General features: G+C 40.8%; 1 protein-coding gene across 23 annotated transcripts in view; it reads left to right on the forward strand.

Annotated features, from left to right (window-relative positions):
- The window catches only part of lap (phosphatidylinositol-binding clathrin assembly protein lap), an 806,852-nt gene that overhangs the window by 224,062 nt on the left and 555,212 nt on the right, over nt 1-27,578 (forward strand). For all 23 annotated transcript variants that reach the window (XM_071665674.1, XM_071665679.1, XM_071665690.1 and 20 more), the window contains exons 2-3: nt 24,021-24,163; nt 25,044-25,119. In XM_071665674.1, coding sequence (XP_071521775.1) covers nt 24,021-24,163; nt 25,044-25,119 — 219 coding nt within the window. The remainder of the gene's footprint in view (nt 1-24,020; nt 24,164-25,043; nt 25,120-27,578) is intronic.

A 27,578-nucleotide genomic window follows, 5' to 3' on the forward strand; every position in this document is an offset into this window, starting at 1 on the left:
CCTATTCGTGCACATGCCTTCCATCCTTTATAAAAACTTCTCTGCTTCTCGCAGCTTACCTCCCACGCCATATATTCTCAAGACCTTCGACGAAGTATTCCATGATATGCCTTTTCCAAATCCATAAATAACACATACAAATCCTTCTGTTTTTTTTAAGTATTTCTCACCCACATTCTTCAAAGCAGAAACCTGATCTACACATCATCTGTCACTTATGAAACCACACTGCTCCTCCACAGTCAGATGCTCTGTGCATGCCTTCAGCCTCTCGATCAGTACCCTCCCATACAACTTGCCAAGTTTACTCAACAAATTTGTACCTTTGTAGTTTGAACACGCGCCTTTAATCCCTTTGCCTTTATACAATGGTACTATACATGCTTTCCGCGAATGCTCAAGCACTTCATTATGATCCATACATACACTGAATATCCTTACCTTCCAATCAACAACACAGTCACTACCTTTTTTAATAGATTCAAAAGCAGTGCCATTCCACTCCCGCTGCCTTGCCGCAGTTCATCTTCTGCAAGGCTTTCACCACCTCTTTCTCCACCAAACCACTCTCATGACTCTCTCACTTCGCATACCACCCCGACCAAAGCACCCTATATCTGCCACTGTATCATTAAACACATTCAACAAACCTTCAAAACACTCTCTCCATCTCCTCCTGACTCCATCACTGTTATCACTATCCCTTTTGCCCCCTTCACCGATGTTCCCATTTGTTCTCTTTTCTTTCGCAAATTGTTTACCTCCTTCCAAAGCATCTTATTATCCTTAAGATTTAATGGCATTCCCTGATTCCAAATCTCATTTGCCCTCTATTTCAACCCCTGCACCTTCCTCTTGACCTCCTGGCGCTTTCTCTTATACTTATCCCAATTATTTTCAGTCCTTCCCTGTAAGTACTACCCAAACGTCACTCTTTTCTCTTTCATTAGCAACATTACTTTTTCATCCCACCACTCGCCGCTCTTTCTAATCTCCCCATCTCTTACCTTTCGCATGCCACATGCATCGCTTGCACATGCCACCACTGCTTCTCTAAATACCTCTCATTCCTTGTCCACTCGCCACATTTCATCTGCTCTCACCTTTTGCCATTATACACTTGATATCTGCTGGTATTTCTTCACACGAGTCTCCTTTCCATGCTCACTCGCACCACTCTCTTCTCCCCGACATTGTTTCATCTTTTTTCGAAAACCTTTATAGTTCTTTACCATCGTCTCCACCAGCTGCCCCTCTTAACACATGGACATCCAAAAGTGTCTTTTACACGCCTGTCAATTAATAAATCTTTAATAATGCCCGTTGAGCATCTCTTTTCCTTGCAGACGTATACTTGTGAATATCACTTTTTTTAAAAACCAGGTTTTCCCAATCACCAGTCTTTTTTCAGCACACAACTCCACAAGTTCTTCACCATTTCCATTCATAACACTGAGTACCCCATGCGAACCAATTATACCCTCAACTGTCACGTTATTTACCTTCGCATTTAAATCACCCATCACTAATTCCCGGTTTCGTGCACCAAAGCTGCTGACACACTCACTCGGCTGCTCCCAAAATACTTGCCTCTCATGATCTTTCTTCTCGTGGCCAGGTGCATAAGCACTGATAATCACCCATCTCTCGCCATCCACTCCAGCTTCAGTAGTAGTGCTATTCCTTCCTTAACTCTTGTCCACTCACCAACCCCAAACTTAACTTTACTCCTAAGACATTTCCAAACAATTCTTCCCTTTTCCCTTGAGCATCGGCTCGCTCAGAGCCAGAGCAAACATTTCTTTCTCAGACTTACTACTTGTCTCTTTTTTCTCATCTTGGTTACATCCACACACATTCGAGGAAGATGAAACTCCCTGCTTGACTCCTGTTTGGGCTTCTAGAAATTGAAATACAAGGCGAGGTTCTCCAGCCCCTCCCCTCGCCATCCTTTAGTCGTCGTCTACGACACACGGGGAAAACGGAGGTAGAATTTTTTCTTCCCAACATCAGGGATGATATATATATATATATATATATATATATATATATATATATATACTTGGGGAAAAGGGAGAAAGAATACTTCCCACGTATTCCCTGCGTGTCGTAGAAGGCGACTAAAAGGGAAGGGAGCGGGGGGCTGGAAATCCTCCCCTCTCATTTTTTTTTTTTCCAAAAGAAGGAACAGAGAAGGGGGCCAGGTGAAGATATTCCCTCAAAGGCCCAGTCCTCTGTTCTTTACGCTACCTCGCTAATGCGGGAAATGGCGAATAGTATGAAATATATATATATATATATATATATATATATATATTTTTTTTTTTTTTTTTTATACTTTGTCGCTGTCTCCCGCGTTTCTAAAATGGGAATATATATATATATATATATATATATATATATATATATATATATATATATATATATATATATATATATATATATATATATATTATTATTATTATTATTATTATTATTATTAGGGGAAGAGTGGTTTGGGAATGTCTTGGGAGTAAAGTCAGGGGTTAGTGAGAGGACAAGAGCAAGGGAAGGAGTAGCACTACTCCTGAAACAGGAGTTGTGGGAGTATGTGATAGAATGTAAGAAAGTAAATTCTCGATTAATATGGGTAAAACTGAAAGTTGATGGAGAGAGATGGGTGATTATTGGTGCATATGCACCTGGGCATGAGAAGAAAGATCATGAGAGGCAAGTGTTTTGGGAGCAGCAGAATGAGTGTTAGTGGTTTTGATGCACGAGACAGGGTTATAGTGATGGGTGATTTGAATGGAAAGGTGAGTAATGTGGCAGTTGAGGGAATAATTGGTATACTTGGGGTGTTCAGTGTTGTAAATGGAAATGGTGAAGAGCTTGTAGATTTAGGTGCTGAAAAAGGACTGGTGATTGGGAATACCTGGTTTAAAAAGCGAGATATACATAAGTATACGTATGTAAGTAGGAGAGATGGCCAGAGAGCGTTATTGGATTACGTGTTAATTGACAGGCTCGCGAAAGAGAGACTTTTGGATGTTAACGTGCTGAGAGGTGCAACTGGAGGGATGTCTGATCATTATCTTGTGGAGGCTAAGGTGAAGATTTGTACGGGTCTCAGAAAAGAAGAGTGAATGTTGGGATGAAGAGGTTGGTGAGAGTAAGTGAGCTTGGGAAGGAGACTTTTGTGAGGAAGTACCAGGAGAGACTGAGTACAGAATGGAAAAAGGTGAGAACAATGGAAGTAAGGGGAGTGGGGGAGGAATGGGATGTATTTAGGGAATCAGTGATGGATTGCGCAAAAGATGCTTGTGGCATGAGAAGCGTGGGAGGTGGGTTGATTAGAAAGGGTAGTGAGTGGTGGGATGAAGAAGTAAGATTATTAGTGAAAGAGAAGAGAGAGGCATTTGGACGACTTTTGCAGGGAAAAAATGCAATTAGGTGGGAGATGTATAAAAGAAAGAGACAGGAGGTCAAGAGAAAGGTGCAAGAGGTGAAAAAGAGGGCAAATGAGAGTTGGGGTGAGAGAGTATCATTAAATTTTAGGGAGAATAAAAAGATGTTCTGGAGGGAGGTAAATAAAGTGCGTAAGACAAGGGAGCAAATGGGAACTTCAGTGAAGGGCGCAAATGGGGAGGTGATAACTAGTAGTGGTGATGTGAGAAGGAGGTGGAGTGAGTATTTTGAAGGTTTGTTGAATGTGTTTGATGATAGAGTGGCAGATATAGGGTGTTTTGGTCGAGGTGGTGTGCAAAGTGAGAGGGTTAGGGAAAATGATTTGGTAAACAGAGAAGAGGTAGTGAAAGCTTTGCGGAAGATGAAAGCCGGCAAGGCAGCAGGTTTGGATGGTATTGCAGTGGAATTTATTAAAAAAGGGGGTGACTGTATTGTTGACTGGTTGGTAAGGTTATTTAATGTATGTATGACTCATGGTGAGGTGCCTGAGGATTGGCGGAATGCGTGCATAGTGCCATTGTACAAAGGCAAAGGGGATAAGAGTGAGTGCTCAAATTACAGAGGTATAAGCTTGTTGAGTATTCCTGGTAAATTATATGGGAGGGTATTGATTGAGAGGGTGAAGGCATGTACAGAGCATCAGATTGGGGAAGAGCAGTGTGGTTTCAGAAGTGGTAGAGGATGTGTGGATCAGGTGTTTGCTTTGAAGAATGTATGTGAGAAATACTTAGAAAAGCAAATGGATTTGTATGTAGCATTTATGGATCTGGAGAAGGCATATGATAGAGTTGATAGAGATGCTCTGTGGAAGGTATTAAGAATATATGGTGTGGGGGGCAAGTTGTTAGAAGCAGTGAAAAGTTTTTATCGAGGATGTAAGGCATGTGTACGTGTAGGAAGAGAGGAAAGTGATTGGTTCTCAGTGAATGTAGGTTTGCGGCAGGGGTGTGTGATGTCTCCATGGTTGTTTAATTTGTTTATGGATGGGGTTGTTAGGGAGGTGAATGCAAGAGTTTTGGAAAGAGGGGCAAGTATGAAGTCTGTTGGGGATTAGAGAGCTTGGGAAGTGAGTCAGTTGTTGTTCGCTGATGATACAGCGCTGGTGGCTGATTCATGTGAGAAACTGCAGAAGCTGGTGACTGATTTTGGTAAAGTGTGTGAAAGAAGAAAGTTAAGAGTAAATGTGAATAAGAGCAAGGTTATTAGGTACAGTAAGGTTGAGGGTCAAGTCAATTGGGAGGTAAGTTTGAATGGAGAAAAACTGGAGGAAGTAAAGTGTTTTAGATATCTGGGAGTGGATCTGGCAGCGGATGGAACCATGGAAGCGGAAGTGAATCATAGGGTGGGGGAGGGGGCGAAAATCCTGGGTGCCTTGAAGAATGTGTGGAAGTCGAGAACATTATCTCGGAAAGCAAAAATGGGTATGTTTGAAGGAATAGTGGTTCCAACAATGTTGTATGGTTGCGAGGCGTGGGCTATGGATAGAGTTGTGCGCAGGAGGGTGGATGTGCTGGAAATGAGATGTTTGAGGACAATGTGTGGTGTGAGGTGGTTTGATCGAGTAAGTAATGTAAGGGTAAGAGAGATGTGTGGAAATAAAAAGAGCGTGGTTGAGAGAGCAGAAGAGGGTGTTTTGAATTGGTTTGGGCACATGGAGAGAATGAGTGAGGAAAGATTGACCAAGAGGATATATGTGTCGGAGGTGGAGGGAACGAGGAGAAGTGGGAGACCAAATTGGAGGTGGAAAGATGGAGTGAAAAAGATTTTGTGTGATCGGGGCCTGAACATGCAGGAGGGTGAAAGGTGGGCAAGGAATAGAGTGAATTGGATCGATGTGGTATACCGGGGTTGACGTGCTGTCAGTGGATTGAATCAGGGCATGTGAAGCGTCTGGGGTAAACCATGGAAAGTTGTGTCGGGCCTGGATGTGGAAAGGGAGCTTTGGTTTCGGGCATTATTGCGTGACAGCTGGAGACTGAGTGTGAACGAATGGGGCCTTTGTTGTCTTTTCCTAGTGCTACCTCGCACACATGAGGGGGGGAGGGGGATGGTATTCCATGTGTGGCGAGGTGGCGATGGGATTGAATAGGGGCAGACAGTGTGAATTGTGTGCATGGGTATATATGTATGTGTCTGTGTGTGTTTATATATGTGTACATTGAGATGTATAGGTATGTATATTTGCGTGTGTGGGCGTGTGTGTGTGTACATTGTGTATGGGGGTGGGTTGGGCCATTTCTTTCGTCTGTTTCCTTGCGCTTCCTCGCAAACGCAGGAGACAGCGACAAAGCAAAATAAAATAAGAAAATGAAAATTATTATTATTATTATTATTATTATTATTATTATTATTATTATTATTATTATACTTTGTCGCTGTCTCCCGCGTTAGCGAGGTAGCAAAAGGAAACAGACGAAAGAATGGCCCAACCCACCACATACACATGTGTATACATACACGTCCACAAACGCACATATACATACCTATACATCTCAACGTATACATATATATACACACACAGACATATACATATATACACATGTACATAATTCATACTGTCTGCCCTTATTCGTTCCCGTCGCCACCCCGCCACACATGAAATAACAACCCTCTTTCCCCGCATGTGCGCGAGGTAGCGCTAGGAAGACAACAAAGGTCACACTCGTTCACACTCAGTCTCTAGCTGTCATGTATAATGCACCGAAACGACAGCTCCCTTTCGACATCCAGGCCCACAGAACTTTCCATGGTTTACCCCAGACGCTTCACATTCCCTGGTTCAATCCATTGACAGCGCGTCGACCCCGGTATACCACATCGATCCAATTCACTCTATTCCTTGCACGCCTTTCACCCTCCTGCATGTTCAGGCTCCAATCACTCAAAATCTTTTTCACAATATCTTTCCACCTCCAATTTGGTCTCCCACTTCTCCTTGTTCCCTCCACCTCAGACACATATAACCTCTTGGTCAATCTTTCCTCACTCATTCTCTCCATGTGACCAAACCATTTCAAAACAACCTCTTTTGCTCTCAACCACACTCTTTTTATTACCACACATCTCTCTTACCCTTTAATTACTTACTCGATCAAACCACCTCACACCACATTATGTCCTCAAACATCTCATTTCCAGCACATCCACCCTCCTCCGCACAACTCTATCTATAGCCCACGCCTCGCAACCATATATCATTGTTGAAACCACTATTCCTTCAAACATACCCATTTTTGCTTTCCAAGATAATGTTCTCCACTTCCACACTTTCTTGAACGCTTCCAGAACTTTCGCCCCTCCCCCACCCTATGATTCACTTCGGCCTCCATGGTTCCAATGTGCTGCCAAATCCACTCTCAGATATCTAAAACACTTCACTTCCTCCAGTTTTTCTCCATTCAAACTTACCTCCCATATGACTTGTCCTTCAACCCTACTGTTCCTAATAACCTTGCTCTTATTCACAATTACTCTCACCTTTCTTCTTTCACACACTTTACCAAACTCATTCACCAGCTTCTACAGTTTCTCACCCGAATCAGCCACCAGCGCTGTATCATCAGCGAACAACAACTGACTCACTTCCCAAGCTCTCTTATCCACAGCAGACTGCATGCTTTCCCCTCTTTCCAAAACTCTTGCATTCACCTCCCTAACAACCCCATCCATAAACAAATTAAACAACCTTGGAGACATCACGCACCCCTGCCGGAAACCAACATTCACTAAGAACCAATCACTTTCCTCTCTTCCTACACGTACACATGCCTTACATCCTCGATAAAAACTTTTCATTGCTTCTAACAACTTGCCTCCCACAGCACATATTCTTAATACCTTCCACAGAGCATCTCTCTCAGATGCCTTCTCCAGATCCACAGATGCTACATACAAATCCATTTGCTTTTCTAAGTATTTCTCACATACATTCGTCAAAGCAAACACCTGATCCACACATCCTCTACGACTTCTGAAACCACACTGCTCTTCCCCAGTCAGATGCTTTGTACATGCCTTCACCCTCTCAATCAATACCCTCCATATAATTTCCCAGGAATACTCAACAAACTTATACCTCTGTAATTTGAGCACTCACTTTTATCCCCTTTGCCTTTGTACAATGGCACTATGCAAGTATTCCGCCAATCCTCAGGCATCTCACCATAAGTCGTATTATACATTAAATAATCTTACCAACCAGTCAACAATACAGTCACCCCCTTTTTTAATAAATTCCACTGTAATACCATCCAAACCTGCTGCCTTTCCGTCTTTCATCTTCCGCAAAGCTTTTACTACCTCTTCTCTGTTTACCAAATCACTTCCTAACCCTCTCACTTTGCACACCACCTCGACCAAAACACCCTATATCTGCCACTCTATAATCAAACACATTCAGCAAACCTTCAAAACACTCACTCCTTCTCACATCACCACTACTTGTTATCACCTCCCCATTAGCCCCCTTCAATGATGTTCCCATTTGTTCCCTTGTCTTACGCACTTTATTTACCTCCTTCCAAAACATCTTTTTATTCTTCCTATAATTTAATGATACTCTGTCACCCCAACTCTCATTTGCCCTCTTTTTCTCTTCTTGCACCTTTCTCTTGACCTCTTGCCTCTTTCTTTTATACATCTCCCAATCATTTGCATTATTTCCCTGCAAAAATCGTCCAAATGCCTCTCTTCTCTTTCACTAATAATCTTTCTTCTTCATCCCACCACTCACTAATAATCTTACTTCTTCATCCCACCACTCACTACCCTTTCTAATCTGTCCACCTCCCACGCTTCTCATGCCACAAGCATCTTTTGCACAAGCCATCACAGCTTCCCTAAATACATCCCATTCCTCCCCCACTCCCCTTACGTCCTTTGTTCTCACCTTTTTCCATTCTGTACTCAGTCTCTCCTGGTATTTCCTCACATAAGTCTCCTTCCCTAGCTCACTTACTCTCACCACTCTCTTTACCCCAACATTCTCTCTTCTTTTCTGAAAACCTCTACAAATCTTCACCTTCGCCTCCACAAGATAATGATCAGACATCCCTCCAGTTGCACCTCTCAGGACATTAACATCCAAAAGTGTCTCTTTCGCGCGCCTATCAATTAACACGTAATCCAATAACGCTCTCTGGCCATCTCTCCTAATTACATACGTAAACTTGTGTATATCTCTCTTTTTAAACCAGGTATTCCCAATCACCAGTCCTTTTTCAGCACATAAATCTACAAGCTCTTCACCATTTCCATTTACAACAGTGAACACCCCATGTATACCAGTTATTCCCTCAACTGCCACATTACTCACCTTTGCATTCAAATCACCCATCACTATAACCCTGTTTCGTGCATCAAAAGTAACACTCACTCAGCTGCTCCCAAAACACTTGCCTCTCATGATCTTTCTTCTCATGCCCAGGTGCATATGCACCAATAATCACCCATCTCTCTCTATCCACTTTCAGATTTACCCATATCTGTCTAGAGTTTACCTTCTTAACTCAATCACATACTCCCACCACTCCTGTTTCAGGAGTAGTGCTACTCCTTCCCTTGCTCTCTTCCTCTCACTAACCCCTGACATTACTCCCAAGACATTCCCAGACCACTCTACCCCCTTTACCAATGAGCTTCGTTTCACTCAGAGCCAAAACATCCAGGTTCCTTTCCAGAAACATACTACCTAGCTCTCCTTTTTTCTCATCCTGGTTACATCCACACACATATAGACACCCCAATCTGAGCCCTCGAGGAGGATGAGCACCTCCCGCGTGACTTTTTTTTTCTGTTTCCCCTTTTAGAAAGTTAAAATACAAGGAGGGGAGGGTTTCTAGTCCCCACTCCCGTCCCCTTTAGTCGCCTTCTACGACACGTGAGGAATGCGTGGGAAATATTCTTTCTCCCCTATACCCAGGGATAGGGGAGTGGCAGATATAGGGTGTTTTGGTCGAGGTGGTGTGCAAAGTGAGAGGGTTAGGGAAAATGATTTGGTAAACAGAGAAGAGGTAGTGAAAGCTTTGCGGAAGATGAAAGCCGGCAAGGCAGCAGGTTTGGATGGTATTGCAGTGGAATTTATTAAAAAAGGGGGTGACTGTATTGTTGACTGGTTGGTAAGGTTATTTAATGTATGTATGACTCATGGTGAGGTGGCTGAGGTTTGGTGGAATGCTTGCATAGTGCCATTGTACAAAGACAAAGGGGATAAGAGTGAGTGTTCACATTAGAGGTATAAGTTTGTTAAGTATTCCTGGGAAATTATATAGGAGGGTATTGATTGAGAGGGTGAAGGCGTGTGGTTTCAGAAGTGGTAGAGGATGTGTGGACTAGGTGTTTGCTTTGAAAAATGTATGTGAGAAATACTTAGAAAAGCAAATGGATTTATATGTATTAATGGATCTGGAGAAGGCATATTGTAGAGATGCTCTGTGGAAGGTATTAAGAATATATGGTGTGGGATGTAAGTTGTTAGAAGCAGTGAAGAGCTTTTATCGAGGATGTAAGGCATGTGTACGTGTAGGAAGAGAGGAAAGTGATTGGTTCTCAGTGGATATTGGTTTGCGGCAGGGACGCGTGAAGTCTCCATGGTTGTTTAATTTATTTAAGGATGGGGTTGTTAGGGAGGTAAATGCAAGAGTTTTGGAAAGAGGGGCAAGTATGGAGTCTGTTGTGGATGAGAGAGCTCGGGAAGTGAGTCAGTTGTTGTTCGCTGCTGATGCAGCGCTGGTGGGTGATTCGGATGAGAAACTGCAGAAGCTGGTGACTGAGTTTGGTAAAGTGTGTGAAAGAAGAAAGGTGAGAGTAAATGTGAATAAGAGGAAGGTTATTAGGAACAGTAGGGTTGAAGGATAAGTCAATTGGGAGGTAAGTTTGAATGGAGAAAAACTGGAGGAAGTGAAGTGTTTTAGATATCTGGGAGTGGATTTGGCAGCGGATGGAACCATGGAAGCCGTAATGAGTCACAGGGTGGGGGAGGGGGCGAAAGTTCTGGGAGCGTTGAAAAATGTGTGGAAGGCGAGACGATTATCTTGGAAAGCAAAAATGGGTATGTTTGAAAGAATAGTCATTCCAACAATGTTATATGGTTATGAGGCGTGGGTTATAGAAAGGGTTGTGCGGAGGAGGGTGGATGTGTTGGAAATGAGATGTTTGAGGACAATATGTGGTGTGAGGTGGTTTGATCGAGTAAGTAAGCAAGTAATAAAATGGTAAGTGGTGTCCCCCCTGCTGTAAGCCCGTTATCTGAGTGCAGTGCGATACAGACCCTACATTGTTTTGTCTGTCATAATTGAGTATCGTAGAATTATAACTCGTTAGAAAAGGGTCTAACTAAGTTTAATGTTATCGGACAAATTGTCATAAAGGAAAGAGATCTGGTTTGAAATCTTACCTGGAATGTTAACTCATGTTCAGTGTTAACTCATGTTCAGTGTTAAATTCATGTTCAATGTCAAACTCATGTTCAGTGTTAACGTAAATGAGTTGTGCCTTTAGTGTGTTTATCTTTGTACACTTCAGTTCCTTTCATTATAAGTAGTTGTAATGCTGGTCTTTGATTCAATCCCATGACCTTCAGATAGTGTTATCCTGTATTGTGAAACAACAAATTTAAAGTCCTTGCTAGACAAGGATCAGTATAGTATTTGTAACATATGTATGTTACTGGTGACTGAGTTTGGTAAAGTGTGTGGAAGAAGAAAGTTAAGAGTAAATGTGAATAAGAGCAAGGTTATTAGGTACAGTAGGGTTGAGGGTCAAGTCAATTGGGAGGTGAGTTTGAATGGAGAAAAACTGGAGGAAGTGAAGTGTTTTAGATATCTGGGAGTGGATCTGTCAGCGGATGGAACCATGGAAGCGGAAGTGGATCATAGGGTGGGGGAGGGGGCGAAAATTTTGGGAGCCTTGAAAAATGTGTGGAAGTCGAGAACATTATCTCGGAAAGCAAAAATGGGTATGTTTGAAGGAATAGTGGTTCCAACAATGTTGTATGGTTGCGAGGCGTGGGCTATGGATAGAGTTGTGCGCAGGAGGATGGACGTGCTGGAAATGAGATGTTTGAGGAAAATGTGTGGTGTGAGGTGGTTTGATCGAGTAAGTAACGTAAGGGTAAGAGAGATGTGTGGAAATAAAAAGAGCGTGGTTGAGAGAGCAGAAGAGGGTGTTTTGAAATGGTTTGGGCACATGGAGAGAATGAGTGAGGAAAGATTGACCAAGAGGATATATGTGTCGGAGGTGGAGGGAACGAGGAGAAGAGGGAGACCAAATTGGAGGTGGAAAGATGGAGTGAAAAGGATTTTGTGTGATCGGGGCCTGAACATGCAGGAGGGTGAAAGGAGGGCAAGGAATAGAGTGAATTGGAGCGATGTGGTATACAGGGGTTGACGTGCTGTCAGTGGATTGAATCAAGGCATGTGAAGCGTCTGGGGTAAACCATGGAAAGCTGTGTAGGTATGTATGTTTGCGTGTGTGGACGTGTGTATGTACATGTGTATGGGGGGGGGGGGGGGGGGTTGGGCCATTTCTTTTGTCTGTTTCCTTGCGCTACCTCGCAAACGCGGGAGACAGCGACAAAGTATAAAAAGAAAAAAAAAAAAAAAAAAAATATATATATATATATATATATATATATATATATATATATATATATATATATATATATATCCCTGGGGATAGGGGAGAAAGAACACTTCCCACGCATTCCTCGTAAAGGCGACTGAATGGGACGGGAGCGGGGTGCTAGAAACCCTCCCCTCCTTGTATTTTAACTTTCTAAAAGGGAAAACAGAAGGAGTCACGCGGGGAGTGCGCATCCTCCTCGAAGGCTCAGATTCGGATGTCTAAATGTGTGTGGATGTAACCAAGATGAGAAAAAAGGATAGGTAGTATGTTTCAGGAAAGGAACCTGGATATTTTGGCTCTAAATGAAACAAAGCTCAAGGGTGAAGGGGAAGAGTGGTTTGGGAATGTCTTGGGAGTAAAGTCAGGGGTTAGTGAGAGGACGAGAGCAAGGGAAGGAGTAGCACTACTACTGAAACAGGAGTGGTGGGAGTATGTGATGGAGTGTAAGAAAGTAAACTCTGGATTGATATGGGTAAAGCTGAAAGTGGTTGGAGAGAGCTGGGGGATTATTGGTGCATATGCACCTGGGCATGAGAAGAAAGATCATGAGAGGCAAGTGTTTTGGGAGCAGCTGAGTGAGTGTGTTAGTAGTTTTGATGCACGAGACCGGATTATAGTGATGGGCGATTTTAATGCAAAGATGAGTAATGTGGCAGTTGAGGGAATAATTGGTATGCATGGGGTGTTCAGTGTTGTAAATGGAAATGAAGAGCTTGTAGATTTATGTGCGGAAAAAGGACTGGTGATTGGGAATACCTGGTTTAAAATGAGAGATGTACATAAGTATACGTATGTAAGTAGGAGAGATGGCCAGAGATCGTTATTGGATTACGTGTTAATTGATATGCGCCCGAAAGAGAGACTTTTGGATGTTCATGTGCTGAGAGGTGCAACTGATCATTATCTTGTGGAGGCGAAAGTGAAGATTTGTAGAGGTTTTCAGAAAAGAAGAGAGAATGTTGGGGTGAAGAGAGTGGTTAGAGTAAGTGAGCTTGGGAAGGAGACGTGTATGAGGAAGTACCAGTAGAGACTGAGTACAGAATGGAAAAACGTGAGAACAAATGACGTAAGTGGAGTGGGGAAGGAATGGGATGTATTTAGGGAAGCAGTGATGGCTTGTGCAAAAGATGCTTGTGGCATGAGAAGCGTGGGAGGTGGGCAGATTAGAAAGAGTAGTGAGTGGTGGGATGAAGAAGTAAGTTTTATTAGTGAAAGAGAAGAGAGAGACATTTGGACGACTTTTGCAGGGAAATAATGCAGATGAGTGGGAGATGTATAAAAGAAAGAGACAGGAGGTCAAGAGGAAGGTGCAAGAGGGAAAAAGAGGGCAAATGAGAGTTGGGGAGAGAGAGCATCATTAAATTTTAGGGAGAATAAAAAGATGTTTTGGAAGGTGAATAAAGTGCGTAAGACAAGGGAACAAATGGGAACATCAGTGAAGGGGCTAATGGGGAGATGATAACAAGAAGTGGTGATGTGAGAAGGAGATGGAATTAGTATTTTGAAGGTTTGTTGAATGTGTCTGATGATAGAGTGGCAGATATAGGGTGTTTTGGTCGAGGTCGTGTACAAAGTCAGAGGGTTAGGGAGAATGATTTGGTAAACAGAGAAGAGGTAGTAAGAGCTTTGCGGAAGATGAAAGCCGGCAAGGCAGCGGGTTTGGATGATATTGCAGTGGAATTTATTTAAAAAGGGGGTGACTGTATGTTGACTGGTTGGTAAGATTATTTAATGTATGTATGACTCATGGTGAGGTGCCTGAGGATTAGCGGAATGCTTGCATAGTGCCATTGTACAAAGGCAAAGGGGATAAGAGTGAGTGCTCAAATGACAGAGGTATAAGTTTGTCGAGTATTCCTGGGAAATTATGTGGGAGGGTATTGATTGAGAGGGTGAAGGCATGTACAGAGCATCAGATTGGGGAAGAGCAGTGTGGTTTCAGAAGTGGTAGAGGATGCGTGGATCAGGTATTTGCTTTGGAGAATGTATGTGAGAAATACTTAGAAAAGCAAATGGATTTGTATGTAGCATTTATGGATCTGGAGAAGGCATATGATAGAGTTGATAGAGATGCTCTGTGGAAGGCATAAAGAATATATGGTGTGGGAGGCAAGTTGTTAGAAGCAGTGAAAAGTTTTTATCGAGAATGTAAGGCATGTGTACGTGTAGGAAGAGAGGAAAGTGATTGGCTCTCAGTGAATGTTGCTTTGCGGCAGGGGTGTGTGATGTCTCCATGGTTGTTTAACTTGTTTATGGATGGGGTTGTTAGGGAGGTAAATGCAAGAGTCTTGGAAAGAGAGGCAAGTATGAAGTCTGTTGGGGATGAGAGAGCTTGGGAAGTGAGTCAGTTGTTGTTCGCTGATGATACATCGCTGGTGGCTGATTCGGGTGAGAAACGGCAGAAGCTGGTGACGGAGTTTGGTAAAGTGTGTGGAAGAAGAAAGTTAAGAGTAAATGTGAATAAGAGCAAGGTTATTAGGTACAGTAGGGTTGAGGGTCAAGTCAATTGGGAGGTGAGTTTGAATGGTGAAAAACTGGAGGAAGTGAAGTGTTTTAGATATCTGGGAGTGGATCTGTCAGCGGATGGAACCATGGAAGCGGAAGTGGATCATAGGGTGGGGGAGGGGGCGAAAATTTTGGGAGCCTTGAAAAATGTGTGGAAGTCGAGAACATTATCCCGGAAAGCAAAAATGGGTATGTTTGAAGGAATAGTAGTTCCAACAATGTTGTATGGTTGCGAGGCGTGGGCTATGGATAGAGTTGTGCGCAGGAGGATGGATGTGCTGGAAATGAGATGTTTGAGGACAATGTGTGGTGTGAGGTGGTTTGATCGAGTAAGTAACGTAAGGGTAAGAGAGATGTGTGGAAATAAAAAGAGCGTGGTTGAGAGAGCAGAAGAGGGTGTTTTGAAATGGTTTGGGCACATGGAGAGAATGAGTGAGGAAAGATTGACCAAGAGGATATATGTGTCGGAGGTGGAGGGAACGAGGAGAAGAGGGAGATCAAATTGGAGGTGGAAAGATGGAGTGAAAAGGATTTTGTGTGATCGGGGCCTGAACATAAAAAAAAAAAAAAAAAAAAAAAAAAAAAAAAAAAAAAAAAAAAATATATATATATATATATATATATATATATATATATGTATACGTTGATTTGTATAGGTATGTATATGTGCGTGTTTGGACGTGTATGTATATACATGTGTATGTGGTGGGTTGGGCCATTCTTTCGTCTGTTTCCTTGCGCTACCTCGCTAACGCGGGAGACAGCGACAAAGTATAATAAATGAATGAATAGATAAATAAAATAAATGAATAAATATATATATATATATATATATATATATATATATATATATATATATATATATATATATATATATATATATATATATATATATCGTTTGGTATCACCCTCTATATATCCCTTCCTCTTGTTTTATTCTCTCCCTTTTATCATCAACATGTTTGTTTACAAAAGCCAACCACAGAGAGCCATTACTGGTCGTTTCCCACACCCTGACATTGTGACCCCATGGGAGGGGCGAGTGAGTTGATCACTCCTGAGTTTTTTGTATATGATCATTTGACACTTCTTCCCTTGTGGTTATTTGAAAGAAAACAAAACTTAATTTATCATATTTGCTTCCTTGTGGCTTCGTGTTTATGATTGCTGAAAAATATCCGGTCCAGATACCCAGTATCTTGCCCCGTGTCCGTGGGGGAATCTGTGGGTCGTTTGCTGTAGTTTTACTATCAGCTTTATTGTACTCAGTTTGTTCGAATATTCTCTAAAGAACAGCCGTACTAGTTCATGCAACTTTAACTTTAAAGATGCAGTATCACTTTACACTTTATCTTCTTTTTCGCATCGAAGACCCGGAAGTAGATTTTTTCCCCGTTGGCAACTCCGAACCGTTGGAAAATTTTCCCGTCAAGTGGCTCTGGCACTCCGAAGGATTTTTTTTTTTTTTTTTTTTTTTACAATTACTTGATATTTCAGATATCTAATACATGTTAGTGTAACCATACCAACTTGGCCGCTGCGGAAAATGTCGTTTCGAGTGTTCCAAGCATTTAGTGTTTCTTTGCTCGTCAGACTTAATGTATCCCGCCCGCTCTAATACTATACCACCCAAGGTAGCCATGTTGTTATTATTTGTGTGTTATGGCGAGAGCTTTATACTCGTGTTGCCCTGTCGCTAAACCCTGTATATATGTACTGTCTTTCCTTCTGTGTATATATGCACACAGACACACACACATACACACACCCTAGCTTATGCCAGGTACCCATTTTATCGACCAGCCCCTAGGGAAGGATAAACAACTGGATGAACTGTGGACCGCGTCAGGATTCGAACATATGCATGTTTGACTTCAGGCGGCTTGTGCCATGCTAACTGCAGCACAATGGAGGTCTGTAAAAAAGTGTTAATGACGAAAAAGAAAAGATGGAAACCTCCCCACTGGTAGATCCAGGATAAAGCGCTTTGGCAAAACACACACAACCATGGAGGTTCACTCAGCAATGTTTTAATAGTAAACAGATAAATTGGGAGGATGTGACCAGTAAGATTTCAGCGACACCGCTGGAAACCATGCTGAATACTAAAACAGTTCGAGTGTGTTAAATATCTGACTTTGGTACTTCAAACAAGCAACAGTCATATATCAGAAAAAAAAAAATCTGAAAGGGAAAGGGTAGAAAGACGAGCACTCTACAGGAGGCGAAAAGGAAAGCAAACTTATCAAATGAACTTACGGACATTGACCGTAAATTCAAAATGTTCAACGAAACTCAGGAAAATGAAGAGGAAGGATCCATTAATGAAATTAACTATCCAAAGAACTTGTATGCAAAACGCTAATCGAGGATCACAAACTCTCTTGGCCTCCTAAAACCAGAATATTGTACTTTTACAGATTGATGCTAGAAGATGAGCAAGATTCTAAAACAGCAGTTGATTCTGTATTTAGTGAACATAAACCACCTTTACGGTAGACAACCCAACTGGCTTCTTAAACAGTAATTTCCGTATGTTACAGATGTCTCTATAGGAGCAGACTCCTGGAACTCTGTCTTCAAAAGAAATGTAAAACTCTTTCACGAGCACCGAATATGCGATGGAGGAAAAAGTCTAGATTCGGACACCATTTCCGATAGTTTGAAACGGATTCGTATAGTTCCACTCCACTAAGGTGGACAGTAAACCAGTCTCAGAAAACTATCGACCGATAGATAGCACTTTTCTCGCATGCTACTAAAATCTTCGTGATGGTCCTCAGATAAACACTGACTGAATTTATGGAACCGAACAATATACATAACTAATGAAAACGGTTTCGCGGCGGGAAGATTGCCGCTCCCAATTGCTTGACCACAAAGATAGGATTTTTGAGGATCTGGAGTACAAATGAAATGTTGATGTGATTGATATAGAATTTGCAAAAGCGTTTGATAGATGTGATTATAGTGTCGTAGCATATTATTAAGATACAGAAGATGTAGAAAACAGGAAAAAGATAAGACAATTTTTTAAGTAACATTTAACATGTAGTTGTCAGCAATACAGTATCCAGTGCCTCCGCAGTAAAGTTCAATACCCCCAACGAACTGTACTTGCACCCCTTCTGTTCCTCATTCATACATCTGACATTAACGCGAGCATGATTGTTTCAAATCATCCTTTGCAATTGTCACTAGAATAAGTAGGAAAATTATTCCTGTGGAGGGTGCTGAAAACCTGCAAAGAAACGTAAATGTAGTTTTCAAATGGGCCTTCGAGAACTACGTTTTTCAGTGGGTGTTTCATTTGAATCCGGTATAGGAAGTCAAAAAATGTGCCATCATGTTGTAGACGTTTGTGCCACTGCGTGGTACACGGTATGTTAAAAAAAAAAAAAAAAGAGCAAAGTTGGAGGAACGAAGAAACGAATAAGTGTTTGATGTTTAAAAGAAGTAGAGAGGAGAACTTTCTGCAACAAAGTGACTGATTTGAAAACATACTAACCAATAAACAGTGAAATTAAAAATGGCATTCCCTATTAAGTTCTATCCGAGGACAAATAGAGGTGAAAATTGACGTAGTTGAGACGAGACTTATGTACGCTTTTTAGCAAGTCGCCTGCTGCGAGAATAGTTGCAGATTGATAGAAGTTTGCCGTTGTAACATCGCTACTCAAAAAGAGTAGGTATAAATTATCGACTAATCAGCTTTACGTCTGTAGTAGGAAACTTTCCAAAATCATCTGCGAGACAATTGTAAACCACTCAGAGTACCATCATGTAATTAATGATTCCCAACAGTTTTCCATAAAATCGTTCATAATTTCTTGATTTCTTTTATTATATAATCAGCATGTATTGTGAAAGTAAAGCAGTTGATATTATCTATTTACATGTAAAACATTTGATAAGGTTCCGCATCAAAGGTTACTAGCAAAATCATTGTTGGGATTGTGCTTCGGTCGATGGAGAGGAAATCGGTTGACTGGCCGTAAACGAGTTATGTTTAATGGTCCAACATAAGAATGGTTAGACCTAACAAGTGGTGGCACAAGGATCAGCTTGGGACGGGTTCTCTTTTCACATATATTAATGATTTTGATAATGGGATGTAAGAGAAAAGTCGCAGATGATATCAAGTTGGAAGGTAAATCTAATAATGAACGTACGCTTGCCTCAAACTGACATTAACGAAGTGTTGGACTGAGCTCATAGGTGGCAAATAAGTTTTGAGATTGACAAGTGCAGAGTTTTACATACCGGTAGGAAAAAAAAAAAACGAAAAATTAAACTATAAAGGGAACTCTGTCAACTGCGAAAGGTAATGAGGAAAAAGACTTGGGCGTAATAATATTTGGTGGATTAAACTAAGTAAGCAGTGGATGGAAGCAGTGACCATGATTCTTGGATTAAAATTTAAGGCTATCGAATTTAATTCTAGGGAAATTATCCTTGCTCTTTACATTTCCTTAACGCGTCCCCATCATAAAGTTTGAGTTCAATTTTGGTCGCATTACTTGAAAAAGACGTGACAGAAAGGAAAGAGTACAACGTCGAACTACCAAAATGATTCCCGGACAAAGAAACAAATCCCAGAAGAGCTAATTAAATGACTTGAACCTTTGTGTAGCCTAAAAAAGTAAGGTTAAGGTGATCTAATACAAGTATTAGAACTATCAAAGGCCTATCAAAGAAGCTACTTAACTCTAAATTTATCTGATTTCGCTCGTAGTAATCGATACAAACTCACGGACGAGTGAGGCGAAGTACTTCAACAGGATTGTTGTGCTGAAAGCAGCATAATAAGCACGCTTAAGAATAGTCTTGAAAATATTTCGGCTAAAAACCACGATTAACATTATTTGCTCCTCCTTAGTCACATTGACAGTTTCCAGATTTTTATTTCAGAATTATCTGTGTCTTCTAACTTTTACTACACAAATCTGTGTCCGATAACCTCCACTATCACAAACAGCCTCGCTGGGACCAAATGGTGTGTGTATGTTTGAATTCCTTTGTATACATGGTAAATAATGTTGGAAAGGATCGCAGTTTTGCGCGTGTTCAAGATATTACCATGAGTCCACGGGGAAAATGAAACACGATAAGTTCCCAAGTGCACTTTCGTGTAATAATCACATCATCAGGGGAGACACAAGAAAGAAATATGTCAGTTGATATACATCGAAGAGACGTCTAGGACGTCATTTGGTAAACATGTTTACCAAATGGCGTCCTAGCTACGTCTCTTCGATGTATATCAACTGACTTATATTTCTCTCTTGTGTCTCCCCTGATGATGTTATTATTACACGAAAGTGCACTTGGGAACTTATCGTGTTTCATTTTCCCCGTGGACTCATAGGATTATAGATGATATAGAATACCGGGCGGGTACAGAGTTAGAAATCAGTTGAATTATGTGATAGACCTCGGGATTATTACTTCTAACTACCTAACCTTCAGCAAACACAACAAAACAACATTAGCTTCCTCAAAAAGGATGTTAGAATTGATCTTACGAACTTTGAAAAAAGAAAACTAATTTCACGAATAGAATTTTGCTTTGTTCTAACATCACCCTACAAGGCAGGCAAAGTTGCAGAATTAGTGTTCCGCGATCTTTCATGGCCCATATTAACGTGGTAAAGGAACTAGATTATTAGGAATAGTTGAGATCTCTGAGTAATGGTCCCCGGCATACATTCTGAAATAACTTCCTACTGACACGATGCTCATGAAAGATTCTTTAAAATTCTATCTCCGAAATCTATGATAGAATATGCATAAAAATTATGAACTTAACATCCGGGGCCTGAGACTCGACACCCAACCAGCCATCGTCACATACACTGTGGGATGCACAGTGAAGTTTATGAAGGCCCTGAACAAGTATTTTACAAAATGAACCAGATCAGCCAGGCTGTGGGGCTATGTTGACCTGTAGGCCTTGGCTTCTAAAAGCTTTGTTGCCCAGCAATTCATATAAGTAGGCGTAGTGACGCCAAAGGGAGGTATCTGCCAGGGAGGTATGAAATGCTGCTACTTCCTAATTTTATACAAATGATGTCCACCAAACATTGTCATGTGGGTGGCTGTTGGTTGGATCCATTTAGATTCACTTGTACCATGGCGTAAATGGTTTAACATTTCTTTAGACACAACACTATCTGGATCACCACGCAGAAATTTCAGTCCTAAGATTGATTTCAAGTATTGTGTCTTCAGTGCTGGGAAAACCAAGTACATAATGCATGTTGCGTACTTTAGTGGACTTTGGGCAACCACGTGTTATTCTTAAGGCTTCATTTTGCATTTTTTTCAAGTCTGTTGATACCTTTGTTGTGTGGAACCAAAACTGGTTCGTGGTAATCTTTTAAGAGACCAAATATAAGCGAAGAACATCATTTTGATACAAATATTTGCGCCATATTTAGGATTGTACCCTACAGCATCTCTTAAGAGCTCCTGAGTCTTTCTGTGCATTGTCGATTTAGTTTTTGCACACTTATCTGCAGCACTTGGGACTGAGACACCAAGATATCTAAGAGACATAGTCAGTCAGTTTTCCACCAATTACTGAAATTTTTAGCATGCATCTAGCCGGTAAAATTTATTAAATGAAACTATGTTATGTATGTACTGATATATGAATTGTAAAATCTTATGTAATAACCCACAGGGTTTGACTAAGACCCTTTGTGACCCCTGTAATCCTTTTGAGCTACCGCTCACAGGATGAGCATGGGATGCACAATAAATTTGTTGGGGATACCGGCACAAATCAATCACCAACGCTTTGTGGGCAGAAGATCCCCGAAGATTTCTCCAGGTATTCACCATTCCTCATTACAATGAATTATATCAGGTAAAACATGAGTAATGTGATAAAGATCAGTAGACTCAAGGTACCATTGGGTATTTAGCAAATAAGAGCTCACAGTGATGTGTGAATAGAGTGGGCAAGAAAATGGACACACACCAGAACAATATGTTGTAGACTAAGAAAATTGAACATTTAAGAGACAGGTCTAAATAAGTTTTGAAAGAATCGGTACAAGACCTTATTTTTATTGGTATGATCACTGAAAGTTTGAGTTTGTATCCTCTTTTCGCCTCAGGATATTGAATCAACTGTTCTATGACAAGAATGTAAGCTAACGTAATGAATAAGCTTTTCTACCTGATGTAACTATTAGTTACCTTGCTACTGGATTTGACCCTTGGTGACATGCGTAATGCTATCATAGGATAAGCATAGAGTCGGCTGACACAGTAAACTAACCTTTTTTTTTTTACAACCTAAATTAACATTCATCGCAGCTTACACCACTGACTATACGCTACACCACACCTCCGCCTATCAGTACCAAGTCCAGCACTGACTACTAGTTTTACTTCTGATTCCCCATTGCACCACTGCCTACCAGCTGCACTACTGCCTACCATTTGCATCACTGGCTGCCTCTTGTACCACCGACTGTCACTTGTACCATTGACCACATGTTCTACTGACAACCATTTGCACCGCTGGCTGTCTCGTGTACCACTGACTGTCACTTATACTATTGACTACTAGTTGTTCTGCTGACTACAATGTGCACCACTGACCGCCAGTTGCACTGCTACAATTTCACTACATTTGCATTACTACCTGCCAGTTGCACCACTGGTAGTCAGTTGCGCCGCTGGTAGTCAGTGTTACCACGAGTTGCACTATTGAGCACCTTTTGCATTACTGACAAGTTGCACTATTGAGCACCAATTGCATTACTGATCATTAGTTGCACTATTGAGCACCAGTTGCATTACTGACTGCCAGTTGTATCTGAATACCAGTTGCACCACTGACTAACAACTGCATTACTGATAACCAGTTTCACCACTGACTACAAGTTGCACCATTTACTATCAGTTACTTCACTGACTAACGACCAACAGTTGCATTACTGATCACCAGTTGCACCACTGATACCTGTTCCATCACTATCTACCACTCGCACCACTGATACCTGTTCCATCACTAACTACCACTCGCACCACTGACTACTAACTAGTTAGTTGCACCACTGATTACAAATTGCATTACTGAGTACCAGTTGCACCACTGACTACCAATTACACACCGACTACCAGTTGCATTACTGACTAACAGTTGCACCACTGACTACGAATTTCATTACTGACTACCAGTTGCACCTCTTGACTACCAGTTGCACCACTGACTACCAGATGCATTACAAACTACCAGTTGCACCATTGACTGCCAGCTGCACCACTGACTGCCAGTTTCACCACTGACTGACTGTTACACCACCGACTACGAGTTGCACCACTGACCACCAGTTACACCACTATATACCAATTGCAGTACTGACTACCACTGACTGCCAGTTACACCCCTACTAATTGCACCACTGGCTACGAATTGTATTACCGTCAGTTGCACTACTGACTACCTGTTATACCACTAACTACCAATTGCAGTATTGACGACTAGTTGCACCATAAACTACCAGTTGCATTACTGACACAGTTGCCCCGCTGTTTACCAGTTGCACCACTGACTTAGTTACACCACAGACTACCAGTTGCTCCACTGACTATGAATTCCACCGCTGACAACCACTTATGCCACTGACTCCCAGTTGCACCACAAACAACCAATTGCATTACTGACTTTCAGTTGCACTAATAGTTGCATCTGCCTGCTAGTTATGCCAATGACTCCAGTTGCATCATTTACTGCCTGTTGCACCACAGACTGCCAATTACACTGACATTTGCACCTCCCAGTTGTCATACCGACTAACAGATCCACCACTGTCATTTGTATGTTAGACTGTGTTTTGTCACTCATTCATCTTTGCATCTCAGACAATTATTCGCATTTTTGTTTTGTTACCACATGTAATACTGATTAGTATTTACACCACTGTCTACCAGTTGTTATGCCGCTGGCAACAATTAACACTTCTAACTGCTAGTTACATCAGTGAATACCAGTTTTGCCTCTGACAGCCCTGACTGACTACTAGTTGCTTCTCTAACTGCCATTTTCACCACAGACTACCACAGTTGTTACCGACCTTTGATTATATCACTATCAATTGCACCTCAGATTTCTAGTTAGGCCAGTAATTGTTGATTACCTGTTAAACCTTTGACCACCAGTTGAACTACCTGACTACAGTGTGCAGTCATTTTTTTTTTTCATAATGTTGAATTCTAGTTGCATCACTGTCTACCGTTTGCATGTAGCGAATTATCTACAATGTCGGTTGCACCACTGACATCAATTTGCTTCACTAGTCACTACCTTCATAACTGAGTTGTGGTCTGATTACTAGTTTCACCACTCACCACTAATTGAGCTGTTGACTAACAATTGTAGTTCTAAATAGTATCATTAATTAACATGATTAATTTTTTTTTTTCCACAGATCTTCTCCAGTGCACCAACGAACCCAATGTATCCATCCCACAGCTGGCAAACCTTCTCATCGAGCGGGCACAGATGCAGTCCTGGGTCATAGTCTTCAAGGCATTAATCACTGTACATCACCTCATGTGTTATGGGAATGAGGTACTGCCCATGGCTCACTAGAGTATTGTATTAGGTGGAAGAAGAGGGAGTAAGGGAAAGCTAATGAAAGTATGAGTCTAATTGCAGTTATACAAGTTACTAACATTTCAATTATATTTCATAGTTTGTGGTTGTCTTTGTAGGATCTTAAGTTACATGGTGTTGGTAATGGTAGTGGAGTATGTGTTAGTGTGTTCATCTTTGAAGGTATGGTTCCCAACTTACATTTGGAAATAACATCTTACTGGCATGACAGTCATGAAAGACTTTATGAAATACTTCCTATAAATTCCAGAGGTGTGATGTGCACAGAAAGACAGAATGCCTCATATGTTTTGGGCTGAAGACTTCAACATTGGGGTAGCTACCATCAGAAAAAGGATGAGATGCACAGTAGTTTGAGTGCACTGGACACGTACCTATAGATTGTACTAGACCTGCTAGGCTGTAGGAGATATGTAGGCCTGAGGGTTGTGGTTTCCATCTGCTTGGTCAATCAACGTCCAAATCCAATATCCTGGGTCCAACCTGGGCTGTGGGGTTGAAAACTTCACCAGATATTGACTAGGTCATAGACTGGATTATTTTTATTAGAAAATAACCCTTAGAACCATTAAGGGATATGTGTTAATCCTGTATATTTGCCATTTGTGTTATATTGTGTCAAAACTTGTTTATTCATTAGATTTTATGTTTATGAAGGTCTGTGGTTATATGTATGGTGGACTGACATACAAAACAAGGAGTTCAGCATAGGATAGTCGCATGATGTCTGAAATTGTCGATTTTTTTCATTTGGAGAGAGAGGTTGACTTTAGAATGAGAAATGGATGAATTAAAATAAATTTTGCTCAATAATTAATTTTGTGTTGTCTTCCAGAGATTCACACAGTACTTAGCATCCAGCAATTGCAACTTCAACTTGGGTGGGTTCTTAGACAAGACAGGAGTAGCAGGTAAGTTTACTGTGTTTCTTATTGAATATACAGTATGGCCTGTTTTTGTGTATTATATGAAATTTGTCCAAAATTGTCATATTTCTAATTGTTTACACAGGTTTAGGAAGTGCTTACAGAGAATAATTTTGTTCCTGTGTAGTGAAAATAGTAAAATGTACTTTTTGCGTAAGTATTTCACAATCAAGGGTCTTTTTGTAATGAAATACATTTGAATAATCCTTAAACGATGCTTTCAGTGGACTGAAATTCTTTGGATGATTTTTGTTAATCTTTACTCAGTTTAATATAATTATTCATGAAACAGTCTGTGAAGGTCTTTTTTACTGTATTCTGATACCTTTGTAACAAGTAAAGATTTTGATGTGTTCTTGAATTACAAGAGATTTTATTTATTATTATTTAAGTAATCTTTATTACCAACTTCACATTAAATATAGGGTGGTAGTTACAAAATCTTGATCAGAAATTCAGCTGATGACGATCTTCTCCCCCCCATGTGTTGAAGACCCATCATCAGTGCTTGAAATTTTACTAATGAATTAAAGATTTTGCATTTGATCTAGACATCAAGAATTGAAGTAGTTTATGCTTGCTTGTGTTAGGAAATAAGCAAAGGTGACAAAAATCTTAGTTGCCTCAGAAACTTATACTAGGAGATTAGTACTTAGGTAAGATGAGGTAGAGTATATAAAAGAAAAACAGCAAAATTTAAAGAAACAGAATAATCTCAAAGGATGATGTGAAGTTTGAGAATGAGTCTGATCACTCAGGAAATAGTTTTGTCAAAGAATCTTCTGTCACTTTAAAGAATGTCACTTGTAACTTCAGGCAAACAACAGTATGAATTTTATCAAATGTGGCTGTCAGTCACTGACTAGAGATAAGTAATTTCATTTTGACCATAGTGTATTTAATTTTTTTCTCTAATTCTTAATCATGCTATATATATATATATATATATATATATATATATATATATATATATATATATATATTGATAACTTTATAGAGATAGGGTAAAAGTCTTTCAATAGATTCCATTTGGTGTTATATTAGCATTTGTAATTTCAGGATTGTTTATCAGTTTTTCATGAATTAACCATTTGATTCTTAAGTTGTCATGGAGTGATTATATTTTTTGCACAAAATTTAGACTGACGTGATAAGAAACATGGTGATTGTTGAAAATGTGGTTGAGAATGGCTTAATTGTTTCAGTATTAAGCTTTCATCTGAAGCTGTGTTACATTGATTAGATACATATTATGTCAGTCAGGAGAGTGAATGTACATTACTTTGTGTTATTTTATGGGTTACCTTCAACATTAAGTGTATAAGCTTTTCAAGTGTATTATAATGATTAGAGCAAATGTTATTGTAAGTGATTAACCAGAAAACACTGAGTCTTGTTACCTTTGTACTCATGTCTTATGCACTCTCCCATTGTAATTATATGTTATGCTCTTTCCACAAACCCCCTAACCCTCTCCAATAATGCCTGCTGCGTCGTGATTGAATTCTTCTCGCAGGTCAAAGTAAGTGTTTTGTTGATCTTGGTGATTTTAGCTAATTTGGGTGCCTGTTTATCTGTTACTTTTGGCAGGGACTAACTTTTGTTTTAAGCAACTTTCAACACCTTCCTTAATTGCCATGCCTTGTAGAGGTTAGGAAATCAGAACTCTCACTTCCAATGGTAGCAGCATGAGCATTATTAACAATAGGGAAGGTATATATATATATATATATATATATATATATATGTATCTTTTTTTTTTTGCTTTGTCGCTGTCTCCCGCGTTTGCGAGGTATCGCAAGGAAACAGACGAAAGAAATGGCCCAACCCACCCCCATACACATGTATATACATACGTCCACACACGCAAATATACATACCTACACAGCTTTCCATGGTTTACCCCAGACGCTTCACATGCCCTGATTCAATCCACTGACAGCACGTCAACCCCGGTATACCACATCGATCCAATTCACTCTATTCCTTGCCCTCCTTTCACCCTTCTGCATGTTCAGGCCCCGATCACACAAAATCTTTTTCACTCCATCTTTCCACCTCCAATTTGGTCTCCCACTTCTCCTCGTTCCCTCCACCTCCACCACATATATCCTTTTGGTCAATCTTTCCTCACTCATTCTCTCCATGTGCCCAAACCATTTCAAAACACCCTCTTCTGCTCTCTCAACCACGCTCTTTTTATTTCCACACATCTCTCTTACCCTTACGTTACTTACTCGATCAAACCACCTCACACCACACACTGTCCTCAAACATCTCATTTCCAGCACATCCATCCTCCTGCGCACAACTCTATCCATAGCCCACGCCTCGCAACCATACAACATTGTTGGAACCACTATTCCTTCAAACATACCCATTTTTGCTTTCCGAGATAATGTTCTCAACTTCCACACATTCTTCAAGGCTCCCAGGATTTTTGC

The sequence above is a fragment of the Panulirus ornatus genome, chromosome 10, assembly GCF_036320965.1.
Source record: "Panulirus ornatus isolate Po-2019 chromosome 10, ASM3632096v1, whole genome shotgun sequence".
Taxonomy (NCBI): Eukaryota; Metazoa; Arthropoda; class Malacostraca; order Decapoda; family Palinuridae; genus Panulirus; species Panulirus ornatus.